This window comes from Hydractinia symbiolongicarpus, chromosome 7, assembly GCF_029227915.1.
Source record: "Hydractinia symbiolongicarpus strain clone_291-10 chromosome 7, HSymV2.1, whole genome shotgun sequence".
Taxonomy (NCBI): domain Eukaryota; kingdom Metazoa; phylum Cnidaria; class Hydrozoa; order Anthoathecata; family Hydractiniidae; genus Hydractinia; species Hydractinia symbiolongicarpus.
The window spans coordinates 32,981,558-33,007,319 of record NC_079881.1 but is presented as its reverse complement, the minus strand read 5'-3'; the positions used below and the strand labels follow the sequence as shown (position 1 = coordinate 33,007,319).

General features: G+C 33.8%; 1 protein-coding gene and 2 non-coding genes across 3 annotated transcripts; 2 read left to right on the top strand and 1 right to left on the bottom strand.

Moving 5' to 3' along the window:
- Positions 1-2,888: 2,888 nt before the first annotated feature.
- On the top strand, positions 2,889-3,027 carry LOC130650423 (U4 spliceosomal RNA). The gene has a single exon (XR_008983811.1). It is a non-coding gene; the product is annotated as a U4 spliceosomal RNA (small nuclear RNA).
- A 395-nt stretch (positions 3,028-3,422) lies between these two features.
- Positions 3,423-3,561, top strand: LOC130650422 (U4 spliceosomal RNA). Its single transcript, XR_008983810.1, has one exon. It is a non-coding gene; the product is annotated as a U4 spliceosomal RNA (small nuclear RNA).
- A 484-nt stretch (positions 3,562-4,045) lies between these two features.
- LOC130648876 (voltage-dependent T-type calcium channel subunit alpha-1I-like) lies at positions 4,046-25,292 on the bottom strand. The gene is made up of 32 exons (XM_057454988.1): positions 25,027-25,292; positions 24,045-24,287; positions 23,449-23,546; positions 21,826-22,000; positions 21,403-21,526; positions 20,660-20,818; positions 19,516-19,608; positions 18,471-18,656; positions 17,776-17,929; positions 17,167-17,565; positions 15,722-16,020; positions 15,185-15,336; positions 14,338-14,638; positions 13,671-13,829; positions 13,381-13,479; positions 12,666-12,968; positions 11,332-11,423; positions 11,076-11,199; positions 10,575-10,643; positions 9,879-10,069; positions 9,461-9,587; positions 8,426-8,554; positions 8,060-8,149; positions 7,692-7,881; positions 7,412-7,554; positions 7,074-7,183; positions 6,868-6,998; positions 6,677-6,747; positions 6,244-6,322; positions 6,031-6,152; positions 5,357-5,623; positions 4,046-4,899 (listed from the first exon to the last, which is right to left on the bottom strand). Exons 1-32 carry the CDS (start codon positions 25,104-25,106, stop codon positions 4,153-4,155), a joined length of 5,706 nt encoding a protein of 1,901 aa, XP_057310971.1. The 5' UTR covers positions 25,107-25,292; the 3' UTR covers positions 4,046-4,152.
- Positions 25,293-25,762: the final 470 nt, after the last annotated feature.

Sequence of the window (25,762 nt, the reverse complement as noted above, 5' to 3'; positions counted from 1 at the left end):
CAATATTAAATCATATTTCAATTTTATATTCAAAAAACCTCAATTACATTGCGGCGCTACGCGCCTTACGTAATTGGGGAATTTTATTTCATACTAGTCGATAAAGCCCGTGGAGAAATCCACTTAGGCAGAAGGACAATGGAAAAATAGATTGTTTTAGATTTTTTGCTGACGTCAACAGTGCAGGTACAAAAAAAATTGGCCAAGTTTAGTTTATTCGTTGCTTATAACGTGTAAAGGTTAAAACGCTGATCACAATAATGTATAGGATCATATGTATTCGACAAAAGCCTAAGGAGATATAAGGTGTTAAAAATTTTGTTGACGTCAGCAATGGCCTGTCAAACCCAAAAATTTATTTTCAAGAAATTTGTGTACCTATTGCCTTCATCGTATAGATCTTGAAACGCTAATCAAGAAAATGTATAGGATCGTGTACTTGAGACAAACGGATGCAGAGATATTAGGGTTTAAAGGTTTTTTTATGACGTCATTTACCCGTCCATTCCGAAACGGATTTGGTGACCCAGGTTTGGAAAACTTACCCAACTTGGTCCCAGGTAGTCTCTAGTTACCCACGCAGGAGATGACGTCAGTTATTTCCACCCGTTTCCAAGTTATTAACCTTAATTTTAAAAGTGCAATGCATTGACTTCACTAATCTTAATATACTTTCCTTTGACGTCAATATTACTTTAACGTCAAAGTTTGCTAATTTACAGAACAAATTTATAAGCGATGTTTTATAGACTTTATCAAAGAAATTTTATCCACTTCGCAAAAGTCACAGACAGAAGCTCCGTATTATTATAAGAGATAAATCTCATCCTAGTGTAGAAAAGATAAGAAAAAGCGCAAAAAGCAACACAAAATTTTCTTTTAAACAAACTGCATTTGAAGATGTTGAAAAATACATTCGAAAACTTGATCCAAAAAAGGCGCAGCAAAAAGATGATATTCCTACTAACATCATCAAAGAAAACAGTGATATTTTTAGCCAATTCATTACTGAAAATTTTAATCAATCGTTAAAAAGTTCTGAATTTCCAACATCTTTGAAAAACGCAGATATTACTCCTACACACAAGAAGGGACTGCGCACTGAAAAGGCGAACTATAGACCTGTGTCCTATCGAACATCTCAAAAATCTATGAAAGATGCATGCATGACCAAATATACACCTTCTTCGAGCCATTATTTTCGAAACTTCAATTTGGTTTTCGCAAGGGGCACAGTTCACAACAATGCCTCATAAGTATGATTGAAAAATGGAAAAACAGTCTTGACAAAGGTGGCACATTTGGAGCGCTTTTAACTGATTTGTCTAAGGCATTTGACTGCATACCACACGAGCTATTACTAGCAAAACTTCATGCATATGGCTTTGATATGAACTCTTTGCTGTTCAAAAAATCGTACCTAATTGACAGGAAACAGCGAGTACGTATAAATAACAATTATAGTACATGGAAAAAAATAAAATACGGCGTACCGCAAGGATCAATTTTGGGTCCTTTGCTTTTCAATATATTTTTATGCGACCTTTCTCTTTTTGTCCCATATATGGACATTGTAAACTATGCTGATGATACAACCCCATTTTCAATAGGAAAGAATATCAACGAAGTTATTGAAAAGATTGAATATGCAGCAATTATAATATTTACTTGGTTTGAAAATAACGGTATGAAAGCCAACCCAGAAAAATCACATTTTTTTACTAACAAAACTGATGTACGATTAAAAGTTTGTGATGAACTTCTAAACAATTCTCAAACTGAGAAACTGCTTGGTATAACCATAGACCACAAACTTTCTTTCGAGGAACATGTTAATCAGCTCTGTAACAAGGCAGGCCAGAAAGTTAGTGCGCTTGCAAGGTTATCTTCCTTAATGACATTAGACCAGCGAAAGCTGATTATTAATGCTTTTGTCACTAGTCATTTTTCGTACTGTCTATTAGTATGGATGTTTCACAGTCGTAAATTAAACAATAGGATATACCATATACATGAAAGAGCACTAAGAATTATCTATCAAGACTATCAATCCTCATTTGAAGAGCTTTTATCAAAAAATGGGAGCGTTACAATTCACCAAACGAACTTACGCATCCTTGTTACTGAGCTGTATAAAGCTAAAACAAAAACAGGTCCAGAAATGTTGAATGAAATTTTTATTTTTCCTGAACCAGTGTATAATTTGAGGAAGGACAAACTCAAGAGTAACAAAATATTTTCAGTGAGATATGGGATCGAAACACTGTCTAATGTTGGGTTAAAGCTTTGGAACTCTTTGCCTAACGAGTATCGGAACGCTGGTACTTTAATTGAGTTTAGAAACAAAATAAGAAACTGGATTCCAAACCATTGTCCTTGCAGAATATGCAAAACTTTTATACCTGAATTAGGTTTTCTTTAGTTTCCCTGTTGTCTTACTTTGCAAGTTGTGGAGCGGGAACTCAGTTAAACATGTCTTGCGGTGCGACGGTTTAGGTGGGGTGGTATCATATGAGAATATTCTAGCCTTATTATCTGGTTGTATATTATTTTCTCTCGACCCCTGCCTGGGAAGTTTGACTGAGTTCCTGGAACCACCACTACATAGCCTTGACATATTTTTGACATATTATTTATATTATTTAAAATACTTAAAAGAAAATGGTATACGGTATTCCTTATACATTTTTTATATTCAGTTATTTATTGTTTTTAATGTTTTTAAAGTTGACTTTAATTAGCCTCAGAGATACATTTTCTTGTAAATTTGTCAACTATAAATAAATTAATAATAATAATAATAATAATAGATGGGGACCAAAATGCCGTAACCACAAGCAATCGATAACGTTAAAGAAGCACGCGATGGTTGCCGTTCTTGTTGGGTTAGCTTTGCGCAGTGGCATTACCATAGCCAATGAGGTTTAACCGAGGCGTGGTGATTGCTAATTGAAAACTTTTCCCAATATCCCGCATGACGGCGTGAAACATCGCCGGCGTTGCAATATTTGGAGGTTCCCACTGGGACCATGCCTAAAAATAGAAATCTGCTGAGCTCACGAAGACTGCGTCGAATGCAAGAAAAGCGCAAAAATTCTTGTTTGCTCGCTTCCGAATGGAGAAGAACCCTTTCGTGTAAAGCAGGACACATTATGCATCGCCTCTTTTCAACGCAACTGGTCACTTCCGCAGACGGTGGGAATTCTAGGTGTAAATGGCGAATCAGTGGTGGAGACAAAGCGCTCGTTGCGGCACTGGCCCTTACTCTCACGACGACAACGGACACTTGTCTTAGTTCGGCTATGAATATGAAAACTGTTTAAGTGGCACAAGGGAAAGGCGAGGTGGGGACCAAAATGCCGTAACCACAAGCAATCGATAACGTTAAAGAAGCACGCGATGGTTGCCGTTCTTGTTGGGTTAGCTTTGCGCAGTGGCATTACCATAGCCAATGAGGTTTAACCGAGGCGTGGTGATTGCTAATTGAAAACTTTTCCCAATATCCCGCATGACGGCGTGAAACATCGCCGGCGTTGCAATATTTGGAGGTTCCCACTGGGACCATGCCTGAAAATATAATTCTCCTGAGCTCACGAAGACCGCGTCGAATGCAAGAAAAGCGCAAAAATTCTTGTTTGCTCGCTTGAAAACAGTATCCGTTGCCTTTTTTCAACGCAACTGAGGCAAAGCGATTGTTGTGCCGCTGGGCCTTACTCTCACGATACTAATGGACACTTGTGCTAATTCAGCTGTATAGAAGATGTGGTATTTTCGTACGATATTTTGGGCACCCTTGTTCGCCTGTAAGTGTGAAGTAAAAAAATTGCTTGATGTATTGGGAAAGTTGTTCTTCGTATAAGAATGTTAAGGTGGGTATTGTATGTCAATAGAAAAGGTGTAAGCGTGTTAATAAAAGCAAAGCTCAGAGTATTCCTTGCAAGCATGGTGATGAAAGCTTCATTAGTCAAATTTCTCGCTGTGATTTTAAAAATTGATGACATTTTATATTAGTATTGTCACTAGACAATGGAAACAAAAAATCCAGTTTGGATGTGTCGTCGTAATTTTTTTACTAACTGCAATAATTTAAATAAATTCTTTATATGAAAAAATTTTTAGCATAAAATAACTAATTTCTGTTAAATTTCTTTTTTAAATTTCGCTCTCACCTTTTCCTTCTGCTTCGTCGTCCATTGCAATGATAATAAAGCTGGAGAGCGAAGAGTTCTCACTTTGGCAATTTTCTATTGCAAAGTTTTCGATTGAAGGATGTAGTTTCAAGTTACTAACGTTTTGTATCGCAAGCTGTGTTTTATTTTCAGCGAGCTTCTTGTTTTGTTTGTCTTTGACAGAGTTATTTACATCAGAAGTTTTCGATTTCTGCGTTTCCTCCGCCACTATAATAAATGAAGAGTCCCCGCTTTGTAGTGTTGCTTCGTCTTCGCCTAAAAGGTTACTTTCGTCCGTACTTTTCTCGCCCACTGACGTGCTTTGAACAGTATCATTGATTACTTCATTATCACTTCCGTCAATGCGTTCAAAAACCATTTGTGATTTCAATAGGTCGGTTTGCCATTTTAGTAAAGGCTGAGTTGTTTCATTCAATCTGTTAATGGTTTGCACGTTGAAATGCCTATTTTCAATTACGTTAAATTCCTTTCTTGGTGTTAAAGTACTTGATACTCTTTTATTTGAATACGGGCTAGCGCTTTTCGGTATTAAATACGCATTAGGTTTTAGATGGCGATTTGAAGTTGAGTTTAACTTTATTCTGTCAGGGCAAGAGTATTTACGTGTATTGTTTTTAATTCTATTATTTATTGTATTCGTCAAACGTTTTTTAGGGTGCTTCTTTTTCTCCATCGTAATGACAGTGTCACAGGGTGTTTTCTGTTTAACCTATACAAAAGCAAAGGGGAATAAAGAACTGTGACTGCAAGAGAAAGGAGAAGGAGAAGGAGAAGGTGAAGGAGAAGGAGAAGGAGAAGGAGAAGAAGGAGGAGAAGGAGAAAGAGAAGAAGAAGGAGAAGGAGAAGGAGAAGGAGAAGGAGAAGGAGAAGGAGAAGGAGAAGGAGAAGGAGAAGGAGAAGGAGAAGGAGAAGGAGAAGGTGAAGGAATAGGAGAAGGAGAAGAAGGAGGAGAAGGAGAAAGAGAAGAAGAAGGAGAAGGAGAAGGAGAAGGAGAAGGAGAAGGAGAAGGAGAAGGAGAAGGAGAAGGAGAAGGAGAAGGAGAAGGAGAAGGAGAAGGAGAAGGAGAAGGAGAAGGAGAAGGAGAAGGAGAAGGAGAAGGAGAAGGAGAAGGAGAAGGAGAAGGAGAAGGAGAAGGAGAAGGAGAAGGAGAAGGAGAAGGTACCCACCACATTGTGCCACTTGGAAAATACATTTCTCTTCTCATTTTTTGTGGAATGTTCTTTCCTTTTCGGACTCTCCTTACCAACTTTTTTTTTCATGAGTTTGTCTTGTGGTACTTGCAAGTGCTTCATCAGGACGGCTATGACGATATTTACTAACACAAACTGTGCAAATAAAACAAAGCTGACAAAGAAAAGAGGTGATATGTATCTAGATGTGCAGCAATTTTGCTTGCATTCGATTGAATCGTCACAGCTCGAACGCAGTGTATCCTATAGGAAAATCAGCATTAAGAAAACATGATATAAAAGCAAAAATATATTACTTACAAAATATTTTAATTGTTAAAACTGGTTAAAATAATTGTCCTATTTAGAATTTAGAAATTTTAGCGCTAGTTACTGTCTGCTTTTACAATCTTTGAAGACATCATACCTGTTGTTTTTCCTTATAGGACTTTAGTATTTGTAAATCTACATTTAAGAACTGTCTTTTGTTATAAGTAAGAAAGTCTATTATTAGCAAATTTGCATGTTAGACTTTTTTGAATCTTAGTAACCATTAAAAGTTATAAAAACATCAGGTCTACTCTTTAAAACGATAGATAAATATGAATAATACCCAGACTAGTTAGAGTTTGGATATGGTTATAAAAAAGCTTGTATAGTGGCAGTCTTACCTTGAGAATACCACTCCAGTTATCACCTGTTGCAATGCGAAATAATGTTAACATGCTGCTTCCTAAGCTTTTGAAATTCGCGTGTCTTCCCATACCTGAGCATGGATATCGATTGTTACATTCTAAAATGCAATTAATGTAATTACTTCTGAGTTGTGATTATTATTGCTAGTTGAGTTTAATGATTATAATAAGGTTGTTAAAAAGACATACCAAGAGTACCAAATAATTGAATGCCAAGACAACTGTAGACAAAGAAGAGTAAAGAAAACAACAAGCCTAAATTTGTGACCTAAAAAGAATAGTTTTCCTTGTAAAGGTAATCTAGGTGAGTAGGTCAGAGATACAGACAATGGATGGTCATAGTAAGGCTAATTTTGCGTTGAGAATAACGGACATGCACACTTATTTCTGCAGGTAAATAAATTCAAAACATTGGTGAAATAATTTTAAAAAAAGAATATAGGTAAGAATGATTAATGTCAGTGCTTTCTGGGTCTTGTGTTTCAATAAAGTCTTCACCTCATGTGGTGCTTTATTTGTTACCTACAAATATGTATGCATGTCTACACAAAATTGCAAATTTTTGTAAACCTTTGTGAGCACCAGTGCATCTATAGGGAGAATCCTAAACGCAAAAAGTTACCTGTGGAATAGTATCAGCTACATGATCCAAAAGAAAACGAAGTCCTTTAGCAACCCTTAACAACTTCAAAGCTATAATTAAAGAAAAATAAGGTTTTAGCACGATGCGGAGATGTTTTTGATTCATTATGCATGCTCGAATCTTTAGATACATGTACAAAGGAATGTTTAGATCGCTGCTTGGATTAATACCTCTCACAACACGGAGCATCCGCATTGCTTTTACTGCGGCAGGGTTGACATGTAGCATTTCCATGTCCAAGTTCTCTAATACTATGCCCACAATTGATACCACTACGATTAGCATGTCAAAACAATACCATCTAGACAGAAGCAGAAACCACAATGTTAAACTGGCCGAGCATTTAATGAAAAAAGAAATATGAAAAATAATTTACTTTTCTTTAAAATATCTTTTTGGTCCAAAAGCAGTGATTAAAAAAGCAGCCTCAAGAACGTAAATGGCTGTAAAGATTAAGTTACTCATCTCCAGTATGTCGTGAAAGGTCTATAATAGAATAGTTTGTGGGGTTACCTAACACCCCAAACATATCAGAGTAGCAAATGTATTATTGATTTTATGACTTAATTTTATTTTTATGATTGGTTCTGAAACATGCGATTGTGTCACACAACAGGATTACAAAATCTAGTCCGCATACTTCATACTAGAAATTTCCCTAAAATAATTATATACAAGATGACCCATTGGGTTATTTTTTTTATCTACACTTACCTTCGACATTCGATAATGTTCTAAGGACATGAAAAACACGTTAGTGAATATGATGATAGCGATGCCTACATCCCAGAACGTATGTGTACATAACTTATAAATCCATTTTCGTGCAGGAGTATAGTTGTGCCAATAAGTGTTACCTAAAATTCAGGATCAACTTAATATACTAAAACACTCATTCTGGACAAACAGTCAAACTTACTCAGCTTTCTTTCATTTTTAATACAGAAAATGGGCGAACAATTTAAACCATGAAGAAAGTGTAGTAACTACTAACTATTTTGAATAAGCCTTGCTTTCCATTTGTCAATTATTGTTTTCGTTTTCTCCTTATTGCTTTGTAACTCTTGACATCTTTGAAAATTTTCTACAACTACACCAACAATCATATTTAAGACTAAGAATCCACCAATCAACAAGAAGGAGATAAAATAGATCAATCGCCATGGAGAATAATTGACTTGCGGCTAAATGAAGTAGTGACATCAGTAAAAAGCATGTAAAACATCGAAAGTATATTTCGATGGCTGAATGTCTACATGTTGCAGTTACAGCTTTTGATTAACTAGAAAATACATCCCTTTGCAGCTTCTTTCTCAAAAAGTAAATATAACAGACCAAAAATCACAAAAAGGCAGAAATTACCTCCAAATTAACGCCTTTTGCATCAATTCCTCTTCTCATAATATCCACCCAACCATCCTTGGTACTGACGACGAATAAAGCCATCAATGCCTAAAATGATTTAAGACATTTATATAGTTATGCACAATAAGGATGCCTTATCCATTCAACACAAATTTTGGCGTACTATAACAAAACTATTTGCACAAATAATGATGAAAGAGCATTAGGTAAAAATAATTTTCGGAAGGAAGATGCATTTTAAATGACCACACAACAATGTATCGTTACACAATGGAATAAAGTAGAACTGAATAGAGCTTCTAAGAAATTAAATACTTGTACAACACGACAATAGTATGTTTAAAAAATAGAAATGATGTTAACCTCAAAAAGATTATCGAAGTTGTACTGATGGTTAACCCAATAGCCTTTAGGATTCTTCGTACATTCTGTTTTGTTGGTCACTTTCTCTGAGTCAATACCAAAACAGTAATAGAACTTTCCTTTAAGAAGCTAAAAAAAATGAGATTTTTACAAACTTAACGCCCTGTTTTTTTACAAACGAGGAATTTGGCTTCAGTTGAGTTGTTATACTTTTTTATATGTTTATTCTGAAATTGTTCTCATATTTCCAGTGTTTTTCATTTATTTTTCTTTGGGATTGCGATGTATATATTACAGCAATATTGATTAAAGCTTAGAACATTATTTAAAGAAATATATGCATTTAAGAAGATCTCTATAGCTACAATAATCATGTTAATAATGCTATTTATTTGGACTTTTTATCCCATATTTAAAATCACAGGAAATTTTGGAAATCGTTCAACAAGCAACTAACTTCCTCTAACACTTAGGATTGATACATGCAAAATCTTAGGACCTTGATTGGCCGTGATGAAAATTGTTTCATAAGCAAGCATCGCAAAAACTACAACTATCGCTTTTCAACGTGTTTACCTGGTCTGTGCATCTGATGAGCAGTTTGCCAACTGCAGTTTTGAGCCGGTTTTCATATTATGTCCGGAATAGTAGGAAAAAATGTTAAATAGATATTGTTTTAAGACTATCAAAGACAAACGATAGTTCTATAAGAATGTTCACTCCAGACTAATTTTTCAACTTTTTTGTAAGAAGCTTTGTTTGTTTTGTTATAACTGTCATAAAAGTCTATATTTTCGTATCATATGCCATATTTAGTTGGCTCAGCAATTTGACATAGAAAAGTATTTCTAAAAGTAAACCTATCCTGAAACACTTTTTACAAGGATAATAATTTGTCTTGTTTTTTTCAGTTTATACCGATATGGCAAAAGGACATTAATTTACGAACATTACTTCTATTAAAAACATTGAAAATCATATTTCTTTTTTGTTAAAACAACTTCTTTCTGTTAACTAAACCTAAACTGTCCTCACCTGAACTCCTAATATACCAAACACGAGGAAAAATATTCCTGCAATAAGAATTGTGTTTCCTATCGGCTTCAACGAATACAATAACGTTTGAACAACCAATTTCAATCCGGGTGCTTTACGAATCATTCTAAATGTAAAAGCATACAAGCTTTGATATAACGGAGCATAAAACACTGCATGCAATCGAGTCAATAAAAGTATAATTTATGACTTCTTAGAGAACTATGATATGTTACTTTTTGACTTGAAAGGCGTAATGTTTAGGATAATAATACCAGTATTGTACTGAAAATGGCTTCCACTTTGCTATTGGTGCTAACAATACATGAAATAATGAGAAATATAAGAAATACATATCTAACAGGTGCCATGGATATTTCTACGGGTTAACATTTAGTCTCTTAAATATTCTTCTTACCTTAAAGGTCTTAATGCACGAGTCGCTCTCAATACGCGTATTCCTTTAATGATTTCTAACGTGTGTGAGCTGTTGAAACACAACGTTACTATTAATTCAGTAACAGAAGCAAAAACAAGGATTCCATCTAACACGTTCCAACCATTGCGCATATAAGAATCTTTGCCAACTGCAAAACCAATTGCAATGACCTAAGATAACAAACAAAGTGAAGATAGGGGTATTTTCCAAGTTGTTTAAATACATGCGCCTACCGTTTACAGAAGAAAGTTAACAAAAAGACAAAACTGTCACGATCCTAGCCAAATCTGTTGAGAGAAGACCGCAAATTTCAAAGCTCGGCTCCACAAGCAATTCTATAGGTTATTTCGGTAATAGATTCAAACATTTTCCACTTGTCAAAAGTGATTTTGCATTGTTAACCGTGAGCTTAGCATTTCCTTTCTTTAGAATTCTCTGTTTGTCTTTATATGCATATTATCGCGACGCAGTCTTGTTAGAAGGTGCATATTGCGATTTTCAGATTGTGAACGATTTCAATCTGGTTTATGTACATGTTGCTGGTCACTTTACGCTCTTGTATGAACATTTAAGACCAATATATAGTATGATGATAAGCTGTTTACAGTGTGTAAAGATTTGGCGAAAAATAATATAGAAATAAGAAATTGACGACAGAATAACGCGTTGTGTTACCTTCATCATCATCTCACAAAAGAATATCCACGTCAAAATAAACTGCGAGGTGTCAATCACATACCGAAGCTAAAAAGCAAATAATAGGGTATTTAGAATCGCAATAGACAGTGACCCGTGGATAAATGCAAGGGTTTGTTTTCTTTTTATGTTGCATTGAGTGCGTACACGTCTGTCTGTCACGTAAAGTTACAGACAAACAGACTAATCAAAAGGGGTATACGGCCACTATAACATAGACATCGAATAATATAGATATTGATTGGGAGAGCGGAAAGCAGTTTCTAGCATATTTAAAAATCCCGGGAGACGCTTTTTTGGACATAGTGAATTTAATGTGCCCTGTTAAGTTGGTAATGCATAAAACAAAGCACATATTGAATAACACTTTTCTCAAAGGTAAAATTTTCAAGAAAATGCCGATTCCATAATTGTTGAAATAGACTAATTATACGACGAAAAGAAAAAGAGAGAACTTTATAAATGAGCTTTTTTTCCCACCTGTCCGTTTGGATCTAATGTGGGATGTTCTAAAGCCAACATTACACAACTGTATATAATTAGCAGAAGAATAAACCAATCAAAGTATCTTGATTCTGCGATCTTGGCTACAGCGCATCGAAATCTAAAAGGTTAAGTATTTGAAATAGTAATTGAAAATAACAAACACTTCATTAGAAAAATTACAAATAGGTGGAAGACTTCTGGCTACGTTACATTTTATTTTTTGATTTAAATTTTGTGAATATCTGTTTACCTGTTTTCCTCTGAAAAAATATACAAGGACCATGTCTTTCTATGGGTCATGCATTGAGGTGGATGACAGGTTTTCGTATCCTTCACTAGAAACTTGATACATGCAAAGAAAAAAAGATATTAAACCCAATATGGGAAAAAAACATACAACAATAATGTCTCAGCATCAACACAAAGAGATTGTCTTCTTAGTGGCAGTGATAAAGCACATGTTCATACAAAGATCTTCTCAATTAACCCAATTATTAAATTAATGAACCCAACACACGCCGTTAAAATTCATTCAGAAAGAAGCTTATTTTATGATAGAAACAGCCCGACTGTTAACACATTTCCAGCCACGAAAAAAATTGTCTGAAATAGTTTTCGTATAGACGCATAATTTTTACACGACTAATTTCGCGAATGATAAAGACTGTAATAATATTTATAATGTTTTATTTCAACTTTGCGAAATGGTAACCTTGTTTTTAAAAATCTCTTGTTGTAAATTTCAATCTGGAAGGCGGGAATAATTACAACTTATCTAATACAATAGACAGCGCAGCGGAGTCAAATATAAACAAAGCGAGACTTAATAATTACGATATTCGATTTTACCGCGCTGAATATCTGTTTTATCATGCACCATTGGAAAGGAATCATTATCTAAAGCGGCAAACCTCTTCATATTTTATTTTGTTTTTGTTTTTGTCTTTTTCGTTGTTCTTGTTGTTTTAAAAGGTTCGCGCTTCAGTTATTTCCAGCTATCCATCTGATTGGATTGCTTGTCCTTTGTGTACTACTATCGAGAACAATATAAGATGGAGTGCGATATAGATATAGATATCTTCTGAGATATTCGACTCTGAGCTAACGACTACACGAATATCCAAAAATTTTCTGTCAGCCGCTCCTGCCTGGGGTGCATGATAATAAAAGTTAATTTAGATTGTGTAGATTGTTTGTTTTAAAAATTATACAGATGTTTAATAGCCAAAGTCGAAGAAAATCGTGATTAATAAGCCATATTTGCATGTCACAGACAGATGAAATACTTCTTTTACCTATAGAAGAGTTGTATTTTTATAACATTCGAAAATATTTCGAAACTTTAATGTTTTCTGTTGAACACTTGTTGTTTTTTTTGTCACTTTCCAGACTCCTGAATACTCTCCATAGTCATGTTTTTACATGTAAAGTAATATACTGTATTTAAGTTTTTTCTCTTATCCAGTCATGTTGGAGATATTTTTTCGTGCTAATGATAACAAGGTTTGCACAAAGTGACGAGTGTTCATGGAATTTAATTTTAAATGAAATCTTTTGACAATTGATTAGCTTTCATAAAAGTACCTGCTCGTCAAGGGATAATGTTGAGTCATCCCAGTCTGTTCTCCATTCAACCGTTTCTTCTTCATCCTCATAATGTTTTGTTGACCGAACTGATAGCAACACCGGGTCGTTTTTCTTCGGTTTTTCTCGAGCACAGTCAACATGTAAGATACCATCATCTTCATCTAAGTTAGTTCCGGTGTTACCCTTTGTGGTTGCAAATAAATTTTTAAGGTGGCCAATGTTAACCACGCCCAAAGTGCGTCTTCGATTTTCTAATCTGCAGCTGCTTGCTAGCTGGATAGCACCGATGCCTGTTTTATTCTAGATAAAGGAATCCTGGATATGTTATTTCTGTGCATGATACCCTGCTTACAAATTTGAACTGGTTTATAGTTAATTTGATAAAAATATTTCTGATACGATAGAAAAAACATTTACTTCCAATCCTTTGAAATTGCGATCGACGTTTCAATAATTTGACTTTTAAAGTAATTTAATGAATGGATTACTATACAAGATATTTTTTAACCTTTTCTTTTGTGAAGTTAGTTTTCTTGAAATGAAAATGAAGAAACACAAACTAAGTAAAGTAAAGGGTGAAGCCATTTTGCTTTTATTAATAGCAAAAAATTTTTTCCGACACCTCATATGATGAGTCAAATAAAAAGGTTGCAACACTTAAGGAATATAATGGCCCGTGTCTGGCATAAAATGTAAACAAAATGCTACTTACAGGTGTGCTAATATCAGGCATACTTGCAGTTCGCTTCATCGCTTTTTTACTCTTCTGTCTCACTAATGTTTCAAGGTGACGCGCCATTCGTCTTTTTTCCTAAGTTTAACTTTATTTATTAGAACAGTAATTTACTTTCTAAAGGCTTACTCCTTAGGTTAGCAGATTCCAAAATATTCAACATTTCGTAACGTACTGTCTAAAATCCATAGAAATTTGACTCAGGGATGCTACAAAACTTTGCTTCAATATTTAAATTCTCAAAAAATAAAAATTACACTGATTCGTACCAAAGGTGTTGTGAAACCTTCCACTAGAATAGCAACAAGTAAATTCAGTAACACGTAGTATCCAATTGTCATCAGTGAAATGAAATATAGGGTGGCCCATGTACTGGTTGCACGAATGCCATCATACATAACTAAGTTCCAGTCTTCTTGTGTTAAAATCTATATAGAGAATGAAGTAGAAACTCACTATTAATTTGTTAAAAAAAGTTATGCGAAGATACTACTGACACATGTTTCGTTGATCATTAATCATATTGTGTTTGTATACAACTGCTAGGTAGATTACTTGAATATCTGACTTCAACTTTGAACTGCTTTTCATTCCGCACTTTATTTCAGTCACACTGAGAATCAAAGTGTGTGACTTAGGCAGCATAATTTTGCTTTACCATTTTTACTCGTCATGAATGGCAAGATATTTACAAGATATTTACAGTAAAATATAAGGTATTTAGTTACTTAATAAAAACAAGGCAAATAATTAAAGGCATAAATCTAAAATGGGCATGGGAAAATCTGGGTTAATAAACAAAACATACTTATAAAAAAAAGCGTAAAAATGACATTTATTTTATCGTAAGTCGCCTTTGTAATGCTATTTAGCTATACTTTTTTACCTTATTTTACGCTTACAAACAAACATAAATAAATAAATAGCCATTCCTACCTGAAATACCGTCACCATCGCCCATAGAAACGTATCAAAATTTGATCTTGATGTTACCATGTTACCGACTCTATTTTGAAACGCGAATTTCCCGCCAAATATATTCATTCCCAAAATGGCGAATGTAAACATGAAGAGGAACAACAAAGCGAAAAATGTCATCACAGATGAAGTGGTACGCAATATTACTGCGATTTGATGTCTGATTGGATGGATGAGTCGAAATATTCGCAACAGGCGTAATGAACGAAATACTGTGAAGTTACCGGTACTGCCAGATTCAATCACCAATTCAACAATACTAAAATTATAACAACACGTCACCTCTGTCTCGTTTACCAGCAGTAACTATATTTTTGGTGATATAAAGTCAGAGTTAATTTAGGCATTTTTTAAAATTAGCACACTTGTGATAAAAATGAAGTTTGTAAAGAAAAGAAGGGTTAAGACCGCATAAATATAAAAGGTTTCGTTTTTTTCTTCTGAACTTTATCCTTTTATTTTCCTTGGATTATTTTTCTCTTTTATGTCACACGAATACTGGTGGAAAATGATATTGAACTTTAAATGCGCCCAAAGTCAAAGCGATGACAACGTTAATATGTACGAAAATCATTTCAGTTAATTGGATTGGGTAAACGCTTTTTTGCTTAAATATAGTTATTTGCGTACTGCGTTGTATTAAAAATATGTACACATAAATAATTCTTATCTAGTGAACCAGGTATAGACGTTGGAACAGTACGTTGCGTTCTTTATCTTCAGGATAAAATGTTGATTATTGTCAATACCTAGAACAAAGCACTTTCAACTGACTTTTAACAAACTAAGTTATGATAATATATACCTTAGTACAACGATGAGACAGTCAAAACAATTGAAAGCTAACTTGAAATAAGCTCTCAGTCCGACACCTATTATTTTCAAAACCATTTCCATTGTAAATATCCAGATAAAAACAACATTCAACACTTCTAATGTCTTTGTCATTTTTGTTGGCTAAAACAAATGAAAATAAAATAAATAGGAACGAAGGAAGGAAGATATATAGGATGGTATTACAAGATTTGAAAGGCGATCTTTAGGGTGATGGAAAATGTGCTAAGTATTATGTAAGAAGAGTAATGAACTTCACTAAATGAGATATTGATATTGTTGCTGTTGATGTCAATTAACTTTTTATCTTTGCAACTACGTCATAGAGCCCAGAATTCTTTCCAATTAAAAAAAAAGTTCAAGACATAGATAGAGAAATTCGATTTTGTATTAATGTATAATCTTGGCCTTGCCTATATTTATAAGTTGATGCTGTTATTAGATTCTGTCCTGAAAATAAACTTGACAATACCAAAGAAATATTATAAAAGTTAGCCTGCTGGCGTACCTGGTTATGATGCTCAACAGCCATGCACAAAGTGTTCAGAATAATCACCAACATTATAAAGAGAGAAGCCTTTGAACTTTCAGATATTCTTTTGCAGAAGGAGCGAAATTTTTGCAAGTTTGTTTGTTCGACTGAGACATAGTATTTATCACAGTTTTGCAAGTCAAACATGGAGCCATAGCAAAATTCACTGCTGCTTTCAAAATCAGTGTCAGCATTGCTCATTCTGGACAGTTTTCTCGTGCAAGATTTGAGAGTTGAAGTGCTTGCATGTTGTGATTTAGATGTGAAATCAGTACCTATATAAAAAAATATTAATTTAGACTTAAAAACAGGAGACACGGTTCCTTCTTTCACAGAACAGCTTACAGATACTTTGAAGGGATAAATAGTACTGGACCTTGAATAATTACAAACTTCTGTAACTAAAGAATGACGATTTTTATCAAAGGTTGCAAATTAATAAAGGAACTATAGAAAGGAAAATTTTACTATCACAATTTGTAAGAATTTTTTGAAATACTACGTGTCGCGAATTTACTAAAAGAAAACAAGATGCAGGCGCTGCATAAACTATCTCGCTATTAAAAATGCACAACTATGAAACATCCACAATGCGACCCAATTCTACAATTTCTGCTAACAAAAATACAGCCTATCATCCATGGTTAAAAGTCGCGCGATTGAAACGTTTATGGTCTTAAACGGCATTTAGGTGACAAAGAATCAAAATTTTGATGTCACCATCATGTTAGCATACTTTTTTTGTTATCTGTGCCAAGTTTTGTCGAAAATAAAGTAGTTTTAATTTCGGACCAATTTTGGCCTAAAATGACATTTAGGTGACAAAAATCAAAATTTTAATGTCACCATCATGTTCAGCATACGTTTTTTGTTAACTTTGCCAAATTTTGTCTAAAATAAAGTAGTTTTAATTTTTGGACCAATTTTGGCCTAAAATGACGTTTAGGTGACAAAAATCAAAATTATGATGTCACTATTATGTTCAGCATACCTTTTTGCAATTGACCATTTGGGACATTTAGTTAGTTACGAGTTGGAAACCTATCCTCGCAGGCGAGATAGTAAAAAGAAAAAAAAAAGTAAAAATAGTTACCAAGATGAGATTCGAACACACGACTACTCCCGTGTCGGTGCTCAGAGAGCCAAAAATTTCCAGCTGTATTTGAATACTCTTCGCAGGCGAGATAGTAACAAGATCAGTAAAAAATACTTATTCGCATCACTTTTGTATGACACCGCACCTTTATGACTTAGTAACCGTAACTGAATGACATCGGGCCTTTATGCCTTGGTAACGATAACTGAATGAAACCGGACCTTTGTGACTTAGTAACGGTAACTTAATGATACCGGGCCCTTTATGACTTGACAACCGTAACTAAATGATCACGAAATCATCACTTTAGAAGTAAATAAATTACCTAAGTATGAGTTGGTGTGTAGGAAACTACCATTTGACGAATTAATTTTTAAGGACAACGACGTCTGTGAGATGATCGAATTACAACTAGATCTGTTTACTTTCACTTCAGACACAGATTCTGCATGAACTGAAATGGTATTGGACGTCATGCTTGTTGATCTAACTTTATGGTTTGGAGTAAGGTAATTCTTTCCAGGTGTATTTTCTTTGTTCTTTGGGTACATAAAGTTGTTATTCTCAGATGGAACATCAATCATACCATTTTGAATTGAGACAACATCGCCGCCCTGATTATTTTTATTGTGAACACTTAAAGGAAAGCTGACTAAAGTTGGAAAAGAATCAGGACAAGACATACTTCTACCACGTTGAGGTTTTTCTGATTTTGGTGAAGAAGCTAGAAAATGAGATTAATGTTTCAAAATTAAATCAATGCAATTTTGGCCATCGTTATATATACCATTATGGTTTTTAATCTTAGATCTCTAACGTAGAGTCGGCAGTAGGTATTATCATCATATCAAGACATTGAATGTTCGTGAATAAGTTCTACGGCCTGTTTGCATATTCAACTTTGGTATTATATAGAAATGTTCAAACGGCTTACCGCCATCGTCGCTGATAAACGAGATTTGAATATTTGGAGGCTTTAACGCAGGCGTAGAATCTTCATCAGAGTTTAGATGTGATTTGCACTGATCACAATAGGATGGTCTTTGGTGAAGATGGACATGTTGATGGATATAATGCACGCTTCGAAACTAAAGAGTTATAAGAGCAATCTCACAGCAATTAATTCAGTATGATTTGGTATTTAAATTAATGTTGTTAGTTTTTTTTATCTTGATTTATTTCTTTAAATCCTTTCAAATTCTAGTAGCTATTGCTAATGCAGTGGAAAATTACCTTAATGATTGTGTAAGATGATTTAAATGTATAAAGTGAATGTATTTTTATGCGTATATAGCCACATTTTCTGTTGCTTGTTGCTCATTAAGTAGTGGTAAGAAAAGCTGGGAATTGTTTTTACATCAATTTACTAGACATTTTTTAACTTCCCTGTTCTTGACTAGATACAACAAAAAAAACAACAACTAGAGAAATAGTCTAATTAGTGCATGATTTCCGAATTCGTTATTATGATATGGAGAAGACTTGTCAGTATAAGTCAATGACACATATCATACTTGTCTATGTTAGAATTAAGCAAGAAAAACCAATAACAAGCTTTCTTCCTACATCCGTTTTGCTTATCAAATAAGAGTTAAGTTGTTGATACAAGCAAAAGCTGCTTCTACTCACGCTGTTGGTGAAACAACGACATTGTCTTAACCACTGCCACACGTTTCGCAGATCAGAATACAAAGATAGTTGTGAGCTGGTCATCATACGTTGTTGTTTCATCAAACGAGTTTCTCTTCGCTTTGTTTCTGAGAACTGCATAGTAATAACAACAAGTGCCAAATTCACCAAAAAGAAAGATCCAATCTAGGTGGTAAAACAATGACGTGCTATAAACTTCAAAATGATGACGAATAGGTGATTAATAAGCTTAATATGCTGGTGAGATTCACTCTAACATCTGATTTGTCAAATTATATTGCCAAAAGGAACAGGAATTACCTTAACTTGTCTATTGGCAATTCGTTAATTTCTGTCTGATAAACTCACAGCGCTACATATAACGTGGCGGGGAGTGGAGATCAAACTTTGTAAAAACGAATGTGCTAACTACTAAATCTCCTTAATTTCAGTCCGATCAGTCGAATCACATTGTGCTAAAGAAGGCCGAAATAGCCATGCACGGGTATATGATAGTATAAAAGAGCTTCTTTGCATGAAACAAAGACATCCGTCATAAATATATGTCACATTGCAACCTCACTTAAATAAAGACTCCTGAAACAGCATGTTCGAATATATTGTATATGATAAGAATTTGATCTTTTTTTCTTTTTATTTGGATGTTGCTTGATCGTAACATTTTTTACTATTTCTATTCTTTGTTTTAGACTAATTTTTTAAGCTTAGTTTAAATATATTTGTAACAAAAATATGTGTAACAAAGAAACTTTTATTCACTTTATTTTCTTCTATATTTACAGAAGCATTTTGTATGTTTGTCTGATGGTACGGGAACACGAAGTATTTGTGCATAAAATTACAAAGAAGACATAAGGCAAACAATCAGTATGTTTTACAATACGAGATTCTCTCTCCATGACTAAACGTTTTTCACAAATCTTATGTACTTATCTATTGCTGATCTATTACCTTTTGTTTCAGCCCATCAGGCAAATCCTGTCTACTCAGTGGAAAACGATATCAAATCAAAATAAGTACTTACAATTATAAGGGTGACAAAATATATCCAAGTCCAAAAACTATACGCATCTTGAATCAAGTACATCAAATCGCTCCAACCTTCCAACGTGACAACCTTTAAAAAGTAAAGATGAAATGTCACCGTCCTCATCTACTTTATATAAACGGAAAACAACACGACTAAAATTGCAAAGAAATTTCGGAACAGCGGCATTGACAGTTCTGTTATAATTAACTGCCCCTCCCCCTTTTTCCCTTCCCCCCTTCCTGCCCACCCCTTAAATAAACACCATCACCACCACCACCAACAACAACAACAACATTTTTTATGATTGATAAGTGTACCAACTGCTATTGCAATAATATCGCATATTTGACATTGTTTGACCTAGAAACTAAAATACGAGCCTATGTTCAGAAATCCATTAAGAGATTTCTAGAATAAACAAGCGCGGTAAATTTTATAGAACTTCTGGAGTTATACCACTGCGGAATTTCTTATAAGGAATCCTGGGAAAGAATGTCACAGAGCCAACGGAACCTGGATGCCGCCAGGGAATTGGCGAGGGCTCTATCCATTTTCCAGACATAATTAATATAGCTGGAAATAATGCTTTCACTATTCTAACACATTTTATTTAAGAGCGTTTTAGCCAATCTGACATTCTAAAATTTCAGAAATTTTCAAAGGCAGCCCCAATCGCAAAAACGTTAGAGTACTTAAAGTTTTAACATATGTTGGTACATAAACATTGCAGTTACTACAACTAGCTGTAGTACCAACATAATCATTGTAGTCACTACAATTAGCTGTTGTACTAACGTTTTCATTATAGCCGCTACAACTAGCTGTAGTACCAACATAATCATTGTAGTCACTACAATTAGCTGTTGTACTAACGTTTTCATTATAGCCGCTACAACTAGCTGTAGTACCAACATAATCATTGTAGTCACTACAACTAGCTGTTGTACTAACGTTTTCATTATAGCCGCTACAACTAGGTGTAGTACCAACATAATCATTGTAGTCACTACAATTAGCTGTTATACTAACGTCTTCATTATAGCCGCTACAACTAGCTGTTGTACCAACGTGTATGGCTTCAACAAATAATGCAGTAAACACAATGAATTAATGACAAAAATTATTCCAAAATTCTTACTTGATAAATAAACACAAAGGCCATTGCGATATTGTCAAATGATATGCTACCATAATAGGGATTAGGTCCTTCTTGTTTGCAAGTCCTGTAGTATCGGTGTGCATCCAAACATGTCGTATTTGTAGCATTATTATAGATACTGTGCGTTTTGTAATGTGACTAAAAGTAAATTTGTTTATAGTTTAGTTTTAATTTATTTTGAGTATCCATGACTATATATTAAACAAACGTGTAAAGTAATTTACAAGCAAATAAACTGTTACCTAAGGTTTAAACTTCATTAAAAATTAAAAAGCTATAGATGATTCAGTTCTAGTTTTGTTCTAATCGAATGATTTTGAATTTAGATCTAGATGTAAATGTATTCTTTGATCCGCCTTCTATTTTTCTGTCATATTTTTATTTTATTTTTTTAATCTTTAAAGCACATCCATCATCCTTATTTTGCTGTTGACCATCTTTAAACTTATTGTCAGCAAAAATAAAAGAACCACTTTGATTGGTCATTTATTTCTCAGCGTTCGAAAATCCTTGGCGCGAAAGTTTTAAATATTTAATTTGCACGCCGAGCGTTTCATCCACTGCTGTTTGTTCCATTTGTGCTTAACTTAGAAACATTACGACATCAAAATATATTTTGTGCTACCAATCCGCCCGTATGTTTAGCTTTCGTTAAATGAAAATCAGACTATAGCTAACATAGAGTAACATAGAGAAGAAAAATCAAAAAACAAACGAAATACCTGACAAAGATTGTAGTCATATTTACTGGGAACATCATTGCAAGATCTTGTTCCATGATCTTGTTCAAGATGGCAAATGAAATCGATTGATGCCGCAGGTAGAAAATAGGCTGGATACGCAACACTGAAACCAAAAAAGGTCGTACATTGGTGGTTTGTCATGTGTTATTAAAATTATTTCACATATGCCGAACAAGAAATACATTGATATAACGCACATCAGAAGATAATCAGAAGATAATCTTAAGAACGCAGAAAGCAACGATATATTGGTAACGATAAAGTCCTTTGTAAGTAAGTACCTCATTTTACGTAAAAACAGCAGAATGAAGATATCCTTTGAGAATTAAAAAAGACAATTTCACTATTGATCAAATATTTTCCTTATATAACCATTTTAACATTACGTAGAATTTTTTTTACCTGTTGTTCGTCTTGTTAAAATCTTCTTCTGACATGAAGCACCTATTTCTTAGTTTCCCTTGAAACATTTGAACACCCATGATACCAAAACACGAAAAGACAAGAAAAGCAAGTATCAAAACGTTCGCTAGCATTGGGACAGTGTCCATAAGAAGGGTTACCAGAATACGGATACCTATATAAATATAAAAAATCGAAATAACATAGCGGATTTGGCGTTTTATGTCGTAACAGAACTGAAAAAAAACGTATCGTACAAAGGCTCAACTTGGTACGATATTTGAAAGAAATAAAATTCTGGAATTAAAAAAAAAATACAAAGAGGAAATTCGCAATCTGTTAATACCAGCAGTGCTTCTGTTATAGTATGCTATTGTGGCTAAATAAATTTTCCCCAAGACGGGGGAAGATTATTAGTGCCCATGTCCCCAGGATAGCAAGCTTGTGTATAATATAACAGATCTTTAGAATCTTATTTTTCAGGAAGGAAAGAAGGCTATTATTGTAGCAATTCTGGCTGAATTACAGCTTGATCTTTAAACTCACCTTCATGTTATCTATATTATAATACTCGTATACGTCTTTCACGCAAAATATTACCGCAAGTAGCGAGACGAACGCGATGCGGTATAAAAAAGAAGGGCGGACTTGTGAATTTTTCCACGGCCCACTAACTAATCTTATTAAATATCCGCGCGAATGAAGAAAAAGATATTAAATTAATTTTTCGCCTTGTGTTTGTGTCCAGTTCGCTTATAATAATATATTTGTAATTAACCAATGAGATTAAAGAATTAAGTTGAAGAAGAGACTCTCCCCTATAATGTTAGTCATAAATTTGTGTGAAAAGTACTTTCAGGAACACCACAAAACTTTGGAAAAAATCTAGAAGCTTCTTTCATTACTGTAAAGATTCCATCTTTAAAGTAATCCACTAGAATCAAAAAAACTTTTTGTTCGCAAAGTTGTAACTTAATTATATTTTTGCGTTCAATTTTTATAATTACTAATTACTTTTAAACTGTGTTTATCTACAATGTAAGAAATTATATATACGCTTTTAGCACTGAGGATGATTTAACATCAAAAAGCTGCTGCATGATTTTAAACAATAGTTGTTTCAATTTTAATCCTTGATTTTGACACTTCTCATAATGGTATTCGTGAATGTACTTCTAACTTACAAAAGGGCTTCTTTTCATCAACAACTATAGTCTTAAAAAACTTTAAAGACATTTCCGATAAGATAGCTACGAATTTTCAACGTTAAAGGGACTACAGAATGGCTGCTGGTTTTCGACTTTAATGGCTTACACGAAAGTCGAGCTGATGGCGGCGAAAAACAAACTGGCTATGTTTCCAATATGTGTGTAATTTACAGACTGGAACATATAGATATATTTAGAATTTTTATCTTCCCCAGCCTTGGTCATGTTTTCATCCAGAATGAGTCTCGCTGAAATATTTCTTTGTAATATACTTTTCGAAGAAAAATATTGAACCAGCGAGCAAAGTGCTGGTCTGTTTATTGCGTAAAACGCGTTTGCCGGATTTTTAATATGTGCGCGAGATATACGGAATGTGAGGAGTTTAACCGGTTCGGTTTAATAATCAACGACTTACTTGGAACACGATTGATGGCTCTAAGTGGTCGAAGAACTCTTCCTAAGCGAACTATCGTGAGAAAGCTTCCACGATGGCTTACACTCATGTCAACAATTCTAAAATAACGTAAACATATAGGTCTATGGAGAAGTTGGTTTTAGATTATGAGATATACATCATTCTTTAGCTTTCTTTAGCTCTAACTTGATACGTGTGTAATTTTCAAGTTTTATCCAATCTCACTAAAACAGGTTTTAATTGATTATTTTTACGACGAAAGTCGTTCAAATGTAGCACATATACATGTAACTTTATAACTAAGCTGAAATAACGCATAACCGAATAAACGTTTTAAGAGAGATACAAATATTTCATTTATTCCTTGATTTATATTTCAAATAAAACATTCATGTCAATTGAAACGAATTGAAAAGCCAAGGTGATCACAAATGGTTTTGGCAATTTAGCAGTCAGAAACAAAGAACACAGTTCCTAGCCTAATCTGGACAAAAAGGATATTGTATGCTAGTCTTGATGTCACTTTGATAATAGGAAGATTATGTCTTGAAGATGTTTTTTCCGAAGTAAAAAGCAGACAGGATTAAATTTCTTACCCAGTGATGACAATTAGAAAATCAAGGATGTTCCATTTATCTCTTAAATATCCTCTTCTTCCGCAAATTCCCAAAGCTGTCATTTTAACTAACATTTCTACTACAAAAAAGGCAAATACGAAATATTCTAATTTTTCCAATACTTGGCATAGCTGCGTCTGACACTGGCGATCAAGTGGATTGTACAACGCCAACATGATGCAATTAGAGATGATAACAAAAATCACAATGCGTTCGAACCATCTGTAAAGAGAATTTAAAAATCATACAAAGGCAATGTTATTTTATTAACAACAACAAAAAAAATGTAAGTACAGCGTCCATATTTTAAAATTGAAGCACTCTCCTTTTTATGTGTTCAAGGGCCATCGAGGAGGCAACTAGACTTTATAAGAAAAGAGAAACGAGTCTCCTTAAAGTTGTTCCGTGCGTTATTTTTGCGGAAGTTTTATCTCTTTAAACACATTCGAAATATTTCTGTAACAAAACCTTTCATTCGCCTCTTTTTACTGTTTGAGAATACTTAAAGTTGTCCAACGGAACACGTAATAAGCATTCTTAATCCTCCAAATGGATCGTATATATATAAAACTAAAGTAATTAAAAAAGATTGAACCATGATTTTCTGAAAAAATTACCTCATTAAAAACAAAACTACAATCAGTTGGATTTAATCATGAATGAATATCAAAATATACAGGAAGAAATAAAACGTATAGTAGAATAGTCTTCCTCAAGACAAAACAAAAACAAAACAAAGAAGGAGGAGGGAGAAATCATTAAAAAAAATAAAAGAAATAACCTGAACCCCTTCCCTAATAAAAACAAGAAACAAAAAGGACAAAAAGAAAAAAGAAATAAACAACCACATCCCAAAACAGCAAAACAAACAACAACAAAAACAACATCAAAAACAACATCAAAAACAACATCAAAAGCAACATCAAAAACAAAAACAAAAAAACAGAACAAAAAATTATACCTCCATTTGACAAACTTGATTAAACGTTTTCTTACAGCATTGTCAACTGAAAGAAAGAACCAGGAAAAATCTTCAGCCATTGTTTCTTCCTGATGTATGAATCATTCACATACAAGCGTCAACATTAAAAAAGGTTTCAAAATGTTATATATACTTCAACTTTTTCTGTTTTTATTATTTATAACTCTTATCTACTACTTTCCGTATTTCTGGCACTGATTTCTATCCATTTGGTATGCGGTTGTGATATTTGTTGCATAATTATACTAAAAAAAATATGCAAAAAGTTACACATGACGGACAATAACAGCTGTACTTCGAACTAAAAAGATTTTAAATTGAAAAAAAGAAGAAGAAGAAGAAGAAGAAGAAGAAGAAGAAGAAGAAGAAGAAGAAGAAGAAGAAGAAGAAGAAGAAGAAGAAGAAGAAGAAGAAGAAGAAGAAGAAGAAGAAGAAGAAGAAGAAGAAGAAGAAGAAGAAGAAGAAGAAGAAGAAGAAGAAGAAGAAGAAGAAGAAGAAGAAGAAGAAGAAGAAGAAGAAGAAGAAGAACAAGAAGAAGAAAGAAGAATGAGGAAACAAGAATCTTGATTTCTATTTTTTGATGAATAAAACCATTTGAGTGAAAGATTACTATAAAAATAATAAATAATCTATCACACACTAAGAAAAAATATTAAATTTTAATGTTTGCACATTTAAGATATCGTTTACGTCGTATTGTGAAAACTAACAAAAA

Excerpts from the sequence above, each read along its gene's own strand:
- LOC130648876 (XM_057454988.1), bottom strand. The coding sequence starts at position 25,106 with ATGGCTGAAGATTTTTCCTGGTTCTTTCTTTCAGTTGACAATGCTGTA. Across the intron at positions 7,882-8,059 it reads CAAAAGGCGTTAATTTGGAG|CCGCAAGTCAATTATTCTCC; the intron begins GTAATTTCTGCC and ends TACTTCATTTAG. Across the intron at positions 5,624-6,030 it reads ACTGGAGTGGTATTCTCAAG|GATACACTGCGTTCGAGCTG; the intron begins GTAAGACTGCCA and ends ATTTTCCTATAG.